This window comes from Numida meleagris, chromosome 14, assembly GCF_002078875.1.
Source record: "Numida meleagris isolate 19003 breed g44 Domestic line chromosome 14, NumMel1.0, whole genome shotgun sequence".
Classification (NCBI taxonomy): domain Eukaryota; kingdom Metazoa; phylum Chordata; class Aves; order Galliformes; family Numididae; genus Numida; species Numida meleagris.
This window is the reverse complement of record NC_034422.1, coordinates 11,756,591-11,774,246: the sequence shown is the minus strand read 5'-3', so window position 1 is coordinate 11,774,246 and position 17,656 is coordinate 11,756,591. Positions and strand designations below refer to the sequence as shown.

The following is a 17,656-nucleotide window of genomic DNA, read 5'->3' as shown; positions in this document are numbered from 1 at the left end:
CCCCGCGTTCCCCCCATCCCAGCCTCTCCGACTTCAGGATTGTTTTCCTCACCCCCCTCCGCGCTGGCCTCCTCACACACGCCCTGACAGCTTCACTGCGGGGACAGCACCGCGCCGCATCCAGCACCGAGAGCTGCGGGCCAGCACCGCAGGGAAACGGGAAAAGGCTGCGGCGAGCAGCGTTTCTCTCTCACATTGCACCACGTCCTGCGTGAGAGCAGGACAGCAGGCAGCAGAGCAGGCATTGTCACAGGAGGGGGAGGGGGGGAATTTCCTGTTGCGATTCCCCCAGGGCTTTGGAGCCTCCACCTCCGGGGCACAGCATCTCTTGCTCGCATTGAAATGGGACGGGAGCAGGCTCTGCTTCACAAACCACAGAGCGGTGCAACACACTTGGTGGTTCCGCATCCCATAATACCTGGACGCAGAGGAAACCCCTTCCATGGTGATCCTGTGCGGGCCTTCAGGGCGCGCTGAAATTGAGGGGCATGGAGCTGCTCAACCTCTTCCCTTCTGAGCACTGGTGCGTGTGCCCCCACCTTCCCCCACCAACATCCAGACATGGAAGCTGCAGGAATTAGCACCTCTGTTCCACGCAGGACCTGGCTGGACCGAGGGCCAGCCCCCACCCCCTGCGCTGCATGAGCCCTCCAGGAGCAGACAGCAGCGGCCTGGGGCTGCCCGAGGTGAAGCAGCTGCGGGCGGCAGCGCCTCCCAGCTCCGTGAAGCGGCACTGAGCGGGTTGGAGCCGGCCTGGAGCAGGAAGGGCAGGGAGAGCAGGGCAGGGTGTGCTCGGCAGGCAGGGACAAGGGCGAGCAGCTCCTGTTCTGCAGCACGAGAACGTGTAGCGGCCAGCTGCGCCGCGCTGCCCCCTGGAAGCCTTCCTGCTGCTGCTGCTGGAAGCAGGGCTCTGCCCCAGGCCCGTGAGGATGCGGCTCTGTGAGCAACCAGACTGCGGAGGGGAAGCAGAAGCTGACCACAGATTCAGACTGGAGAAGACAGAGGAATGTTATAGGCTTTAAAAACTATCACCTGCAGGAGATTATACGTTAAAAAAAAAAAAAAACATAACCAAAACAAAACCCCCACGACACTGTAAGGACAAGCAACTTCTCTGGAAGATGGGGCTCTTCCACACCAGGGATCTCACGGCGTTGACCTTCGAGGCAGGACAATGACAGAACGAGGCTATGGGCAGCTCTTCCAAAGGACAACATGCTTCCTAGCACGACCATCCCCACACGACCCTCAGCCTGGCCTCGTTACCAAAGCGTCCCTGTGCCTGTGGGCCAGAACGGGGAGGTAGGCAACGGAAAGATGCTATAGCACCGGTTACAAAGTTTAATGCAGTTTTCAGTGCATTAAGCCAAAGGATTGTCACCAAGCTCGCCCTCTGGGCAAGTCTTGCAAAGAGGGTAAAGCTACACTCCTGTTTGCTTCCGTCCTCGGGATGCTTCTGGCCCTCACTCCTTGCCTGAGCTGTAGATCTTCTGCACTGTGCTGCGGGTCAGCTCCAGGTCCTCCGGGTACCGCAGCTCCAGCTCGGCATTGGCCAGGTAGTGAGTGCCCGTGAACTCTGAGAAATAGCGGCCGATGTCGGGGTGAGGAATCTCCCGAGGCTCCGAGTTGTGCTCCAGGTTCTCTGCAGGACAGCAAGCAATCAGTTCTCACCACGCGCAGAAGGCAGCACAAAGCACGGGCAAGTCCCCGGGCAGAGCGTGCGGGGTCCCTCCGAGCACCCTGTCTCCTCCTTAAACCTTAAGATGAAGCACAACCATTAACACCACAAGCTGGTGGTACAACACGAAGGTGACCCAGGCGCAGGGCCGGCTCGCTCCCTGGCAGTTTGCACAGAGCAGGGCGACCAGGAGGGGCCCGGCTGTGAGGCACACTGCAGCTGCCCTGCAGCGGTCAGAAATCTTGTTTTTTTTCCAGCACGGGCACCTGGGCTGCACTGAGCCAAGGAAGGGAAGGCAGGACGGGCAGGGCTGGCAGGCACCGAGCCTGCTGAACAGGACAGGTGTGCTGGAATTAACTGCAGCCCAGCCTGCAAAGTGAGGAAACAGGAAGGACCCAAACTGAGGGCCAGGTACTATAATAAAGTCAGGGTTAGATAAAACTCCACGTGTGGGTTTAAGACTGTTCCAGTCAGAAATGAGCATCCCCTTTCCTAACGTCAGGTCAGTAAGTTATGAAGCACTCCCTCCCCACACGATCTAAGGGTGTACTTCAGACTGGCAGCAAGAGCTCAGCAAGGACAAGCCCCTCAATTTTCCCTAACAACAGCAGGACTGCTGGATGCCACAAATGAGAGCATCAACCTACAGCTTAGCTACAGTGCACTGTGCTCACGAATCAGCTCTAATCAGGGCTAATTATACTTGTTTATAAACAATTAGAGGAAAAAAAAAAACAACCCTACGAGATGACTCAACTCCAGGAGCACTGCAGGTGATTACTGGATTAATCTTCACTGAGGTGCGTATTTTAAGACCAATCCATGGCACACAATCTATATATATTTAAAAGACTCTTAACGAGGCCAAATCGTTCTAATAAGGCCTGCAACACACTGGGTCCCCATATGAGAAACACCTACAAAGGCAGAGTGTTTTTCTTCCCCTCTACACCTCCTGGCATTTCTGAAGAAACATTCATCTCAGTCCCCTTCTCCCCAGAGGCACCAGCTCCTGTGCTCCCTAGGTCCTTGCTACCTCAATTACTGCTTACACTTTATGCCTGCAAATAACAGAGCTGTTCCCTTAAGCATCTTTTTCTCTTTGTGCACTTCTGAGCAGACAGTAAGCACAGGAGGCTCCTGCTCACCTTGAGCAGCGTATCTGCAAGAGCCATCTTCCACGAGCACGTTGTAGAAGGGCTGGTGGGGGCCGTGGGGGAGGCTGTGGACGTTCATATTTCGGATCCATTCGTGTCCCATCATGCAGGCGGGATCCCAGCCATAAATCACACAGTTGTAGCCATACCTAATGAAAGAGAATTCACAGCAAAGACTGAGAGAACTCCGCAGCCAGCTCTTTTCACCAAGGCTAATACAGCACAAACGGGACAGAGGACTCCTGTGGGTAGGCACGAGCAGGAGAAGAGGGGAGAATCAACACAAAAAAATTTGTGCGTGCACGTTTGTGTTTTGAGAGGGGGGAAATGACTAGGAGTGAGTTGGTAAGCAGGCAGCAACAAACAGCTGAGGACAACGGAAAGACAAATCTGAACAAGAATGAGAATGGGAAAGAGACTGGGATGTCAACAACCAGGAGAACAGGAAACCAGGAACAGGAAGGGGAACCAACCACTCTGCTGTCTGCACGGTTACTTCTGTTCCCATACACAGACGTGGTAATCCAGAAACAAAGTCAGCGATGCTTTCAGAATATTTATATGATTAATTGTGAGTTACCACAACCAACACTGCTGAGACCCTTAAAATAAGCTCTGGACATCTTGCTGAGATGGAGAAATGGCTGAAGAAACACAGAGCTAGCTCGTCATTCTGGCAGAGTTGTACAGGCAGGAACACAAAGCCTCTGTGCAATGCAGGAGGAGTGGGTAACAATAGCACAGAGCAAGATTCATAAGCTGCCTTGGGAATCTCATCTCTTTTGAAATCGATTCTGTTCCACAGTTCCTCATTAACTGATTACTGATGTTCCTTCAAGAGCTATGGACTGTGGAAATGTTACCCGTGCTACACGATGACTCACACAGGCACCTCACAAACCTCCCTGCAAGCAGAAGTGCCTGCTCTCTGGAAGGACAGGCAGATCTGCTCCCACTTTCCTGGGAAGGTACACAGTGCAGATACATGTGCCTGGCATTCTCTGTTCCAGGTATCTCCTGGGCAGATAAAACCACATCTCATTACTGCCAGAACAAACACTTCTGCACTCCTCCTTACTGTGCAGACTCCCGGTAATGCAGGGGAACTTCTGCAGAGCTCACCTCTTGTGTTTCATAATCAGCCCAATTGAGAAGCAGACCTCTTTGTGTTTCTCATCTGAACGGTGCTTCACCTCGGGTCCCACCTCCTCCTTCCGACGCTCGATATGCTCCAGGGTGTGCTGCACCAGGTACCCGACGGCCCCGTGCTGGGATGGATCCAAAGCCTGAATATGCTGCAAGATGTCCAGAACCTTCAGCAAGCAAAAGAAGACAAGATTCAGAGCAGGTCTCTACAGCAATCAAAAACACACTGATATATTTCCCAAGTTGGCTGGGTCTAAGTGCCCAGGCCTAGATTTCACCACACAAATTTTCCACAGAGGACTGTGAACCTTTGCTCTAACTGCACAGTCACTCAGCCTGCAGTCCTTGCACATAGCCCTATCTCGTTTGTAAAGCTCCTTACTTCCAAGGCAGGGCGCTGCTGAGCAAAGTAACTCCCTAAAACTTAACAGAAGCCAGCTGCACCACATGCTGCAAACACAGGGCAAAGGCAGCACTGCAAGGTTCCTGAGATGCTAAGAGGGTTCTGCTGCTGGTCTCCTCACTGCTGCTGTGAAGCCATTCCAGATGACTTCTGCTATAGCTGAGAACAAAGATCTTAAACAGTTCTTCAGCACAGAAGGAAATGCAGAAACCTGTATAATGCTGTAGCACGAAACAGTGAACAGGAGACAGAGAACCTGCTTGACTCACTATAACTAAAGGGCACTAACTTTACAAGTGTTCCCAAAGTAAATCCAAAATACCAGCCTACTGCTGTGCTGGCACGCTATCAGAGCACCAGGGCAGAACAGCTGGCACCAAGTTTGCTAGGGGCAGGCAATGCAAGCTGTGCTCTATCATCCTGCATCTTGATCTTCACAAAAACGTTGTCTAAACAGGTTGGACAAAGGCAGATGCAATGGTCCCAACGTCAACTCCAAAATCTGACACCCCTCAGCACCTGGCAAATGATTAAGACTTGTTGGCCAAAACTGCCAGCGTGTGATGGAAACCCTATGTTCAGGGCAGCAGCAGAAGAGAGGAAATCTCTGGCTACTCAGCATGAATGGTTAAAAAAAGTAGTTTATTCCGGAAAACAACAGATGAGGCCTTAGGTATGAGAAGAAACACAACTTGGGCTTCTCAGCCACCTGAAATTGCTGGCTGGCATCTTACTGCCTGAAGAATGATGTGAAAATTGAAAAATCTCACAGAGAGGGAAAGGCTTCGTGTGGTGACCATAGCTGCCACAGATTCTTGACAATTGCATTTATCACAGAATGGCTTAGGTTGGGGGAGGCCTTAAAGACCATCTAGTTGCAACCCCCCATGCCATGGGCAGGGCTGCCAGCCAGCAGATCAGGCTGCCCAGGGCCCCATCCAGCCTGGCCTTGAATGCCTCCAGAGATGGGCATTCCCAGCCTCTCTAGGCAAATTTAAGACAACGTTCTGGGCAGCTCTGCTTGACTTTTAAGATTTTGCATCACTTTTTATAAGTCTGACAGACCTCTATGAAATCTGCTGTGTTCTGCTCTGTCAGACCTTCAGGATTCTCTGGCTAACTACAGTGCTATACAATAGCCTGGAAAGATGGGATACATGAGGACACCACAGCAGAAAGTCACAGCTGCACATTGTCATTCCATCTGGCAATGTGGTGCGGAGACATTACAAGTAAAAGTCAGCCACTGGGGGTTGCTATCTGTCCTAGGGGCAGCACAATGCAACTACTTAAACACCACATGCTTCACAAACACACAGTGCCAGAAAGGAGATGATCTAGCTATACTCTATTTACCTGTGCTTGCCTTTTCAGCTCAGCCAGTCCCCCTGTGCACAGCTTCTTTGTTTGGGCTGCTTTATCTGTGGGAACCCTAAAACTTGTTGCCATAAGAAAGGAACAGCAAACTTAGCACAATTTATTCCTCAAAAGGAAGGCACCTTCTCTGTTCAGCAATCACATGCCTCAGCTAATTTAGAGGTAAGATCTGTGCCTTCTGCTCAGCTGTCCAGCAATAATTCTGCCTCCTCACCCACACCTAACATTCAGATACAGCACAGGCACTGCTCAAGTGAGCGATGTTCACTAAGGCAGCACAGGCAGTTTTGATTAAGGAACACCACTCTGCTGTAGTGACGCACTAGAAGAAATATTACTGTACCACCTTTCCCACACTCACAAGATTCCTCAGGGCTGAAGGTGATATTTAAATTCCCCGTCCTTGGGATTCTTTCCATGTTGCTTTTTCACAAGACTCACTGATTGTAACTAAGGATTCAGAGAACAGGCTTGGCTGTGTTTGTAGAAGATAATTTCCCCCATGTTTTCTGATAAGGTAATTGCTCCTTTTATACGAGTCCTGTAAAAGTTCTAGCACCACCACCACAACTGAGGCGTACCGAGCAGAGCGCTCCTGTAACTCACAGCTGGAAGTCCAAAGTATTGGTTTTAAGACAAACCATCAGATTCTGGCAGTAAATCATCATTTATGACTCAGACCCGAGGCTGCATACAACTCTCCCCTAGGGCAAGCAAGAATCATCCTCTTTCCCTGCTTCGTGGAGTAGGAATTGATTCTCCGAAATGTGATAACTCGTTCAATTGTGTTTATTACAGAAACAACTTGTAGCAGACTGTAATGCAAGCTGATGTAGTCTAAAAATCAATAGACCAGTGTTAATAACGCTTAGCCTACTAGAAAACATATGCCCGAGCGCCGAGGTACCTTTTCTGGCCAGATTCCCAGGTGGAAGTATAACCTAGCCTGGAGCATTAGATGCTGCACATTGTCCGGATACATGGCCAGGTACAGATCCAACGAGTCTCTCAACAGTTGATAAGACTGATCAGTGCTTTCTCTGCCAGCAAAAAAGAAACTCAATTGTAAGGCTAGCTCTTCAGTTCCTACCCCTAGTACTCTGGTGTACGGGGATAGTCACCAAGAACCATGCTACGGGTACCGGTGCGCTCACTCAGCAAGTGACTCCAGGCTGTTACAAATCACATCCAGCAGCCTGCTCAGAAGAAAAATGCTGCACAATTGGAAACTGGCCTTTACCCTCCCCCTTCACCGCTACTCTGCTTGGTCAAATAACCCTGCTCAGAGAATTCATTCTCCAAGTCATTACCTTCTGAAATTTCCTTTTGTTCCCCTTGCTAAATTACACCTAAAGCAATCCCTTTACTCTGCCATTTCTGTCTAATGCTATTTGAGAAAGTGATTACCAGGGACACGTGAAAATAAAAACAGATTTTTGAACACTCCAACAGTCCCTTTGTAACTGCTCATTAAGCACTTGGGTTACGCGTACCTGGTCATAACAAAGATCTCCGCTCGAAAGGGAACGGTTCCTATCTGCTTTACATGTAAGAAAAGAAAAGACATCTGCCCATTTCCTTGAGTGAAAACGCTTCTTGCTTCCATGCAGTGCTGCTGCAGATGATTAAAATCAACCAGACACTGTGATATGACATCCACAGTTTTCAAGACTGCCTGCTGTGACTGACGCCCTTTTAAAGCACTCACTCAAGCACCGTGACGCAGAATACTGGACAGGCAGCCAGCACACCGAGGGCCCTTTCCCCCCACAGGCCACACGGCTCTGTGACAACTCACCGCTTGCCCAGGTTGAGCAGATTTCCCACCATACGCTGCAGGACCTCCTTTGAAGTCACCACCCCATAGAACTCCTCCGTCACGTGGTGGCCGATGAGGTACTCGCACTCCTTCACCGTCAGCTGCTTCCCCTTCCCAAAGGCGTCGATGTAGGTGTAGTCAAAGATATCTGTGCTCCTAGTAAGACACCAGGTTGTTAGGATGGGTCTCACAGGATTACCCATTTCTGTTCTCCTTTCAGCACGTTCAAGACTATTTTTCAAAAAGCCAAGTGCCATTTATACCCCAGCTCCCTCCTAAAAAGAGATTACCTGCTGCCTTCTCTTCCTTCCTAGTTTCCTCTTCAGCTAAATGCACACGGGAAAAGACAGAGAAACTAGGTGGTCATTTTCACTCCGTCACGTCAGCTCCTTCCTTCAGATATTTTCAGACTGGCTGTATTTATTGCCAGACAACATTATGATGCTGCACTGGAACGTGTAACAGAGAGCAGACGTGGCAGCTGAAGCCTAGTGCCAAAACCACTGCTCTGAATTGGATGCCGATGTCCTTCACAAAACACAGACTTCTGTAAATTGATCATGATCTGGTCAAAGCAGTATGCTGCACTGACTCAGAGAACAAATGAGTACGCAGCAGCAGTGGCCTCTAGAAACTGTTCTGTATGAAAGGTTACATGAAACCAGCACCTTTTTTCTTCTTTTCAGCTTTTTGTAATCTTATCAAGAGAAACATTACCTTGTGGTTACTATCATTTCACACCCAGGCAATGCTACTATTCAGTAAGGGCAGAGCTGAGTTTTGGGGAAGTTTCTTTAGAGGGCTCATTTTTTCTTCCATCTAGCTTATAATTATGGACAGAAAATAACTGAACATTCTGGCGTAGGTCTGTAGTTGTAAACTCCTTCTGGCATTTATAACTGTGGATAAAATGCTGAAGTCCAGCAGATCACTTACCCTTCTTTTCCTTGACACCATCGCAGCAGGAAGTGACTAGGGAAGTTGACTGGCTCAAGTTTGACTCCCAGCTGCCTGGCAATTGTTAAATAAAGCACAGACAGACTGATAGGAATTCCCGTTCTGCGGATCAAAACCTGAGGGACAAAAATACGAGGGGTATTAAGAAAAACAAGCACCAGGGTTTGATTTCAAATGAAAACACACCAACCTGACAGAATAAGCACTAAAACACGACATGTTGACTTTACAGCAAAGAACTTCAGAGACAGAATTACTTGTCCAGCTGCACTTAGACAAATCAAACACCACAAAGAGTGCACCAAGCCTTGCAGCCCCTTAGTTCTTGCCTAACACACACGTACATACCTGATGAATGTATGAATTCAGGGAGTTATAGTAATCCAGTTCGTTTCCTTTGTATTTTAACTGCTCATATAGGACACAATTCATAGCATCAAGTACCTGCCGCTGAAGCTCCACTTCTGGAATGAGGATCTCTCCTAAAAACACATGTACAGCAATAGAGACTAAGAAAACAAGTGTACTTAACTTTTATGTATGGAACTTCACACCAAAATTCTTGTCTGTACTGGGAACACGAGACGCCGATTCAAGCAGACAGGAGACTGGAGGTTCACAGACAGACAGACCACTCATTCTCTCTTTGAAAGACAATGTGGATTAGACTGATGTTTATAAAACTCCTTTATAAAAGGAGTAAGATTCTGCCTGACCATGGGAGATGTTAAATCACAAAACTTTTCTATTGCTGCTGACTGTCTCAGCCTTACAGAGAAAGAAGGCTGAGACCCTGTCCCACAGCTGAGCCACATGCATCACGACTACTTAAGACTTCAGGGACATATGGGAAAAAACATCCTGCCACAAACCAATCCTTTTTGCTTAAACAGCATCACACGGACAGACAACCCTGGGCTGATTGAGTTTCTGGGGTTGAACAAACAGCTGCTGCCTCAACAATGGTTTAAGCAAATGTCAGAATGCGCTTCAGTGGGATGAGGAACAGCAACACTTTAAGCTGCAGTAATTCAGCAGCTGTTTCACCTTATCTGCCTATTGAGGCAAGTCTCATTGATGCTTGAAGAGTCGCTCTGCAGTAAAACATATGTCTGTACAGTACCTGCCTTGGAAGCCACGCTGGGGTGCCTTGGATTTTTTGTCCGGAGCACTTTGCGCACTTTATCTGTGATCTCATCCACCTGTGCCTGGACGCTTTTTAAGCAGATGTCTGACAGCGGGTTACAGTACTGGTCAATTAACACGGCACCTGGAAAAAACAAACTATATAAGAAACAGGACTTGAGTTTTCTCTTGGCTTTGTTTGAGCTACTCAAAGTTCCAGGCCTACGGCATACAGCAAGCAATTGCAGCAGAACACAAAAGCTTTCTTTTTCAAGCTTGGTTTGGTACATCAGCTTTATCACAAAATGCAGAGAACAAAGCTGACAGCAATAAACACCAGTTACAGTCAGCAGTCCCCAGTCTACCATCCTGAAAGGGAAAGCATCAATTTGTACACGGAGCAGGTAGGCTGACAGAGCAGCCTTGCTTAACCAGCCAACTCCTGTCTCGCTGGCATCCTCCCAACTCATCACGCTTCTTATTCAGAGCCTCAAACAACCTCAACTTCACTTCTGCATCAGTTCTGATGTCTTTCAGCCACATCCTCAATCGTCATCATTCTTGCTCATTGTTCCCTCTCTGCTACATTCATTTTGCCATGTCTGCTCTCCATCTTTGTGTCAGAAATCCACTAGAACAGAAGAGGTTTTCATTTTTCTGCTGCCCAACCCTCTTCTGTCAAACTTCTGCCAAAAAAAAAAACAATAGCCCTTTGAAGAATCTTCTCCTTGGGATCTTATCAATCAAGAAACACTCCTTCCAAAGCCCCCGTATTGCTCAACTTTTGGAATCAACTGTATTTAACTGCAAGAATTTTGTACTGATCATGGCTCCTTCAGCTTCCTATAATGCTTCATTAGCACCTCCATGACAGGCTCGTATTCAAGCGGCAGAATCTTAACAGGGCTCCAAGCCACATCTTCTCTCCCTAGTGCTTTCCATTCTGACCAGGCAAAGCTCCCCAGAAGTCTGTCAGTGCTGTAGCTGCACCTGCACAGCAGACAAACGCAGGTATTCACGGCTCACATGATTAAGTCACAGTTAACTGCCTTGGCTGTTTCCAGAAAAGGCCATCTTTGGCTTTTCCTTCTTGCACTGACATAATCCCTTCCTCAAAGCGTACTACCACCAACAAGAACCATGTTTGTTGCTACAGAACCTCTCCTATGATATTCTGAGGTATATATAAAGAGTAAGGGACTCTTCTTCAGATATTGACACATTTCATCTCCTTCCAAAGACGGTCTTCTCCATAGAAAGCTTAAAGCAGATCATAATCCAACAAACTGAGGATATGAGCTGCAGAACAGCCTCTTCTTTCTTCATTGCAGTGTGCACGAGCCTTCCCACCACACCACTAGACTGCCATCCACCACCCAGCTCTACACTCTGCACAGTTCCCAAGTGCAGCAGACAGTCTGAAGACACCACACAGAGGCTATGAGCTGCAACACCCTGCTGCAGCTTGCTCCTCACCCTTAGCTGAGGAGCTCCTGGGAAAGGAGAGAGCAGGGAGCTGCCTCGAAATCAGATTTGTTGGATTGCTAGGCCATATCCAGCCCATATCCAGGGCCACAGGTGAAAAACTTCTGCAGTGTCAGCTAATGAGAATGCTGAGCTAATGCTGTTCTCTTTAGTGGATTGTTCAAGCTTCAAATGCAAGTATTTTAATGTTTTCTCATTGCTTCTCTGCTAACCTGTCCACACACAACTATTCAAGCACACAGCACTGAGAAGCTAGTGGAAAGCTTATATTCTGATACAATGCTATGTAATCACTGTTGATTTGGATTTTTGAGGTACCTGAAATCCTCACAATCTCAGTTCTGAGCAGCCGCTCGCAGGCTAGTTGAAATATAAGCAAGGAAGCCTCTCTCCAAGTAAAACAATGATGTAAAGCTGCTGAGTGCTCTACATGGGACTTCTGCCAAGGACTTACCCTCCAGAAACGACTGCTGCTCAGTAGGGCGTTGGAGATAGTCCTTCAGATTTTTTAATATATTCTGTTGCCGCAGGAAGTATAGAATTTTCTTTGCATAGTACTTCCAGGTGAGACCTTTCCTGCACATCCAAATACAAAAAGTTGTATTGCCTGGACAAGCACTTCGAGCAGGAACATTTAACTTTTCCAATGAAGACAAATCTAAATTTTATACACTGCTTTTCTAAACAAGACTGATGATGCCAGTCACCAAAGAGTCAGCCACAGAGGTAAACATTAAGAGCAAATTCATCATTAGAAGAAACACAACTTACAATAGTTGCAAAATACTGCTCCTATTATTGTCTCCGATTTTCATCCAGCCACTAAGATAGTATTTTGAGAAGATACAGTATTGTGGGAAATAACACAGAGCCTGATTAAAGTAGCTCAGGAATATCTGATGAAAATCCTGTATTTTATTCATAAAACATTATCCTCTGACTCTAAATCCCTCCAGAACGCAATGTTAAAATATCCTCTCACCCATAAAAATGAGGAACACAAAAGTATGTCCAAGGGTATTCAGAAAAGTAATTCCCAGAGAAAATACCCCCGTTACTTGGAAAAGGCTGGGAGGGATCAACAGCTGGCCTGTAGATCACACAGCCCAAAACCTTACAGTACAATCTCTTCACTTTCTAGATTAACAAGTGAAGGCAGAGCGGCCAAGAAGCAGGAACAGAGTTGCTTGCTGTCCAGGTAAGGTTTGAAGAGGTCACCCGAAGTATGACAGGCCAACTTGGAGGCCTCCTCCTTCTAAGCAACAGCTGGCCTTCAGTAATGTGTTACCCAGGGCTTCACTGAGCACTTCTACACCAAACAGTTAGGAATGGCACAAAGCCCTGCCTCATCCCCAGAAAATAAGGGAAGATTCAGCTGATTCCCAGGCTCTACCCTTGCCATGTTTATGAAACAAGTCCAGCTTCCTTCTTCAGCAAAACAACTCTTTCCCTACTTGTATTTTCTCTCTTCCTGATTGCAGGTCAAATCAGTCTTATCCATCCCACTGAACAGGAGAACAATCAAACCTCATAACATTTCAACCTCTTCCAATAAATTGGGATGCTCAAAAGGGACAACTGTTTTACTGGGCTATCTTCCAGAGAAATGATTTAGCCTAATGCTCCTGAATGGCAACAACTACAGCTTAATCAGGGTGTAATTAGCATCAATTCTGCTTTACAGGGAGGCATTTGGCCAGTGCAAAAGCTCAAAAGCTTTTTAACCAGTTGTCAAATGAGAGATGTTTAGTCCCAGTTCAAATAGAGAAGGTAATAAAATGGATGTGAAAAAGAAAAAAAAAAGAGATGATTGTCACACCAGTTTTGTTTTTTCCAAGCTCTACTAATAGCCCCTTTAATCAAGGCTATTAGAGCCCATTAAGGCAAATCTACTGCTGCTTTGTATCACAGCAAAACCAGCATGGTTTATATGCTCCCAGCAGAAAAACCTTCAAGTAAACCAGTGACTTATTCATCTTGCTCAGTGTTAATCACGGTAATGAGAACACCCAGGCAGATATGAACTGCAAGTTTCATTTCACCTGTCTAAATAATTTACAGAACAGCAAATTTTGCAGCAGCTCAATTAAACTCAGCTGTTTATTCGGAGATAAAAATCATAAGTAGCTACTACAACTAAGAAAGGCAACCAGAAGAGATTAAAAAAAAAAGTTGTGATTTTCTGATGCAGGGCTTTACAGTGGCAATCCACACAGAAGCATTTTTGCTCCCTGCTGTGCTGTGGGGCCATCCTGCAATTCAGTGCAGCAAACTGACCCAAGTTTAAACAAAAACATAACAAAAAAAGGATCATGGGGATGAGAACTCCTTAAGCCAAAACCACTGCAGAGAAGGTACAATGAACATGTACAGAGAGATGTCGTGAACTCACAAGGAAGCAAGCAAGCAACAAAAGCCAGAGGCCCTTCTTCTTGTGGAATAGTTTACATGGTTTCCTCCTTGTAATACTAAATGTACTCTGAAATTAAATGCAAAGCAATACTCCCCAGCCTCAGTAAGTCTAAGGATGTTGGTTTATGAGTGACAAAAGGACAGAAGGTGACATCAGGCATTCACCACAGTATCACTCTCCTTTAACCAGTGAAAGGAGAAAACCCTCTCCACTTCTATTCCCTCCCACTCTTCCTTACCTGCCTTCCATGTTAAGGATACACATCAGCTCATCCTCAAAAAAGTGACTTGGGCACCCGAGAGTCTCGATGTCACTGAATCCATCACAGGGAACCTGCAGAATTAGATGCTGAATTATGCAGAGCACAAGAGATTCTTTCCTAAAGAACATTATTTCATGGGATATCTCAAAACCAATTTTGTTTCATTTTTTAAACACCACTTAAGATCTAAGGAATATTAAGCTCAGAGAGCTGGCTATTCATGGCCTCCAATCCACTGATTCATTACAAAGATCCACTGACAAATCAAGGAGCACCCCACAGCAAGCTGAGCCAACTATTACAGCATCCAGGGCTCCTGCAGAGCTGTATGGACCAGCCCAAGCATACCAGATCCTATGCAGACTGGGCCCAAGCTAAAAGAAATTTTAAGGTTGAATCAACTTTTTCCTGCAAAAAAAAAAAAAAAAAGGGAAATGTGATTCCCATTATACTCCATCTTACTGGGCTCACTGGATCTAGCAGAATTTGGTTGAAAGTCTCCTCCCTGCAATTCCATGTCGGGAAGCAAGCTGCAGTCTCTAGCCCCACAGGAGGCAGTCCTAATTGTTAGGCTACTGCTGAATAACGGCCTCAACAGTTTTTGCATACATGGTTGAAACAGTAGGAAGCAGGAGCCTCTGCACTCAGGTAATGCCTTGACACACATTTCTTCACAGTAAAATGTCTAGCTGCTGCAACTACAGTGAAACAGTTCAAAAAGAACAGTTTGGACACACTCCTAATACTCTAGTGGCTCTGTGGCCTTTCTCTCTGGGGGTGAAAACCTAGGTGTCAACATTTGCATAAAATCAGATAGAAAATTTCAACACGAGTCTCCTTTACTGTAGGGGAACTCCCTTCTGGGACACAAAGTATTTGCAAAAACTAGTGAGGAATGGGCATTTACTGGCTCTAGCAGGAACTTTTAAGAACAGCCTTAGTAATGGGCAGCATTTATGTCTACGACACAGAATTCCAGCTTCACCCAAACTGCACAGCTAGAAAAAACCCACAGCCACCAACAGACAAGGGAATAACCATCGGTCCATGTGCAGATAGACTCTGAGAGACTAAATTTCCACTTTTTACACAGGCCAAAGGCATCCTGATGTCATGGTTAGGTGAAGAACTTGAATAACATGCTTCCCAACCCAGTGAACCTAATGTGCATTAGACCTGCTTTCAAATAACTTCTGACAACTCCGAGAAGAACAAATCCTCGCACAAGGCCTGCAGCAAGATAAACCTACAGGCTGTGCTATGTGCTGGGCAGCTCTCAGTCCTTCAGAAGTTTTGCTGAGTTCCCAGAGTTCAGAACACACAGCAATCCACAAAGAGTTTTTCAAGCCACAGTGAGACTCTCAGCAACAGCTGTATGCGACCTGCAGGGCGTGCTTTGGACTCTGGCAATTTGTACTGTTGGATTTTGGACCATTTCTCTCATGTTGGCTGGTGGCCTGGCATTCTTACATCAGGTAAGGCAGTAAGAATTTTCTGACCGCACAGAAGAAAAGAAAAGGAGATACAGGATAGACAGAGTACCAGAAAGCACTCAACAAGTAGCTGGGCTGTTCCACACACATAGAAAAGAGGACTTACGTGCTCTGAAAAGAACCTTTTGGAGAAGGAAGCTACAATTCTCTGGGCTTCTAGGCCAGCATTGTGCCGTGCTTTGTATTCTTCAAGCCAGCTAACACTGTCTGCGTGGCTGTAGTACTTCAGTAGTGATGGCCACCTGTACAGCAAGACAGAAGTAAATGGGTTAGTTAGTGTTTCAGCATCGCTGATAACCCCCAGGACTGTAAAATGATGCTTACTGTAATCACATGACTTGAGGAGCTAAGAGACAATGCAACCTTAAATGTAATTGCAGAAATTAATCCAATGATTGCTTTAAGCATCAAAGCATAAATACAAAGGATTTCAACTGAATACTGTTGGATATTTAAAAAGTAAGCTCTCCTGCAGTCTATGAACAGCAAATGTTAACAGGAAATCTTCAAAAGGTTCATAATCCAGGTATTTCGATATTTTAATATGCTAAACGCTTCTGCCATTTCCTCTGGAGCTTTCCAATTTAAATATAAGCATCATATCAGCAAAACAGATGCTGAGTATTGTAATTAAAAAAAAAAAAAACTTGCCACTCTCAAGATGTATCACGTTAAAGCTAACCTGTCACCTAACAATGAGAACTCGTTGCCCTCTGTTCTTCCTCCTACCCCTGTGGGCCTAGTTAAAAGGATGTACAAAAACCGAGCTCCTTCTGTTACCCTTCCTGGTGGCAGCATCTACTGGAGGGGAGCAGAGAACTCTGAATTCAAATAATGACAGCTGGATGACTTTGCACTTCCATTTTAACATAAGAAATATATATATATACACACACATTAAAAACAAAACAAACACACACAAAAAAAAAAACTACCCACATTCTTCCTGTATAAGAAAACTGTACCTGCTTGACTCAGAATTCATACGTTCCTACCTGGACACTTAACAGTTTATTTTTTAAATCACTACTGTAAAATAATTTTTAGCAACGGCCCACAGATGTGTCCATCCGCACACTGCAGGTTTGTTACTACCTGTTAGTGGTTTTAACACTGCAGTTGCAGTTACACTCAAAGACTAACCCAACCGTTCCACATTATGCGGTAACCTTTCTCCTGATGGATCCCCAGCTGGCCATCTATCGCTGAAATGCAGCCACGCTGATCAAGCCAATAAATCCCTTTATTTTAGGAGAAGAATTGGGGGGGGGGGGGGGGTTGAAATTATAACAACAGTTTTAGGAAGATAAAATGTAATTATGCAAGATGGAAGCCAGCCAGGACAGCAAGGTTATTGCATAAAGTCCTGCCAACAGGTCTGCTATCCGAGGACAGCAGCACGTGCTGATCAGCTCCACACTCAATTCTGGATCTGAACCATTCATACAAAAATGTTCAGATTTGCTTCAGGAATGGGGGGAACATAGGCTCATAGGCTCCTTTGAGTTGGAAGGGACCTTTAAAGACCATCTAACCCAGCTCCCTAACAGGGACACCTACAGCTGATCAGGTGCTCAGAGCCCCATCCCCTGACTCTGGGTGTCCGCAGGGCTGCGGCATCCACCTGTCCGGGCACCGCGTGCCTCAGCACTCTTACTGTAAAAAACTTCTTCCTCGCGTCCAATCTAAACCTCCCCTTTTTTTCAGTCTGAAACCACTTCCCCTTATCTTATCACACAGATCCCTACAGAGCTGTCCCTTTCTTCTTACAGCCCCTTTAGACACTGAAGTATCTCGATTAGATATTTAGACAGCATCTCGCGGCCTGTGGGGGGGAACCGAGCCCCGAAGCAGCAAACCAGCCCCGAGGGCCGCCCTGGACCACCACCAACCCCGGCGGTGTGCCCGCACCGGGCCCTGCGGGGCTCCGAGGGCCGCCAGGCCGCAGAGCGAGGCCCGCCCGGCGCCCCCCGCCCCGCGCTGCCCACCTGAGGCGGAAGCGCTCCCGCCACACCTTGCCGCGGGGCTGGCAGGCCTCGCGCAGCCGGCGGCAGGTGCACGCCACCCGCCCGATGTCGGCGGCGCCCAGCACGTCGCAGCAGAGGATGAGCTCCAGCAGCTCGCCGGGCAGGTCCGTCAGGCACAGCCGCTCCGCCTCGGCCGCCGCCATCTTGGCCGGTTACCTGAGCGCCCCCCTGCGGCGGGGAGGGGTTAGGGAGCGTCGCGCGTCTCCCGCTTCCGGTGCGCCCCGCCCAGGGAGCGTCCGCCAAGTGCCGCCCCTCGGCAAGGGCGCGCTAGGGAGCGTCCGCCAAGTGCCACCCGCGAGTAGAGGACCTCGGCC

General features: G+C 47.3%; 1 protein-coding gene across 2 annotated transcripts; it reads right to left on the bottom strand.

Moving 5' to 3' along the window:
- FBXO21 (F-box protein 21) lies at positions 1,322-17,527 on the bottom strand. Of its 2 annotated transcripts, none has more exons than XM_021412300.1 (12): positions 17,304-17,527; positions 15,422-15,557; positions 13,799-13,893; positions 11,602-11,723; positions 9,661-9,807; positions 8,886-9,019; positions 8,517-8,653; positions 7,560-7,736; positions 6,669-6,801; positions 3,958-4,148; positions 2,827-2,984; positions 1,322-1,757 (listed from the first exon to the last, which is right to left on the bottom strand). In XM_021412300.1, exons 1-12 carry the CDS (start codon positions 17,483-17,485, stop codon positions 1,378-1,380), a joined length of 1,992 nt encoding a protein of 663 aa, XP_021267975.1. In that variant the 5' UTR covers positions 17,486-17,527; the 3' UTR covers positions 1,322-1,377. The 2 variants fall into 2 exon arrangements, with proteins under 2 accessions (XP_021267975.1, XP_021267976.1); XM_021412301.1 differs by having other exon boundaries at positions 1,327-1,642; positions 17,304-17,525.

Coding starts and splice junctions, on each gene's coding strand:
- FBXO21 (XM_021412300.1), bottom strand. CDS start 17,485: ATGGCGGCGGCCGAGGCGGAGCGGCTGTGCCTGACGGACCTGCCCGGC. Junction 11,724..13,798: donor ATCCTTAACATGGAAGGCAG/GTAAGGAAGAGT, acceptor TTGGATGTGCAG/GAAAGGTCTCACCTGGAAGT. Junction 7,737..8,516: donor TGGTGTCAAGGAAAAGAAGG/GTAAGTGATCTG, acceptor GTGTCTTACTAG/GAGCACAGATATCTTTGACT.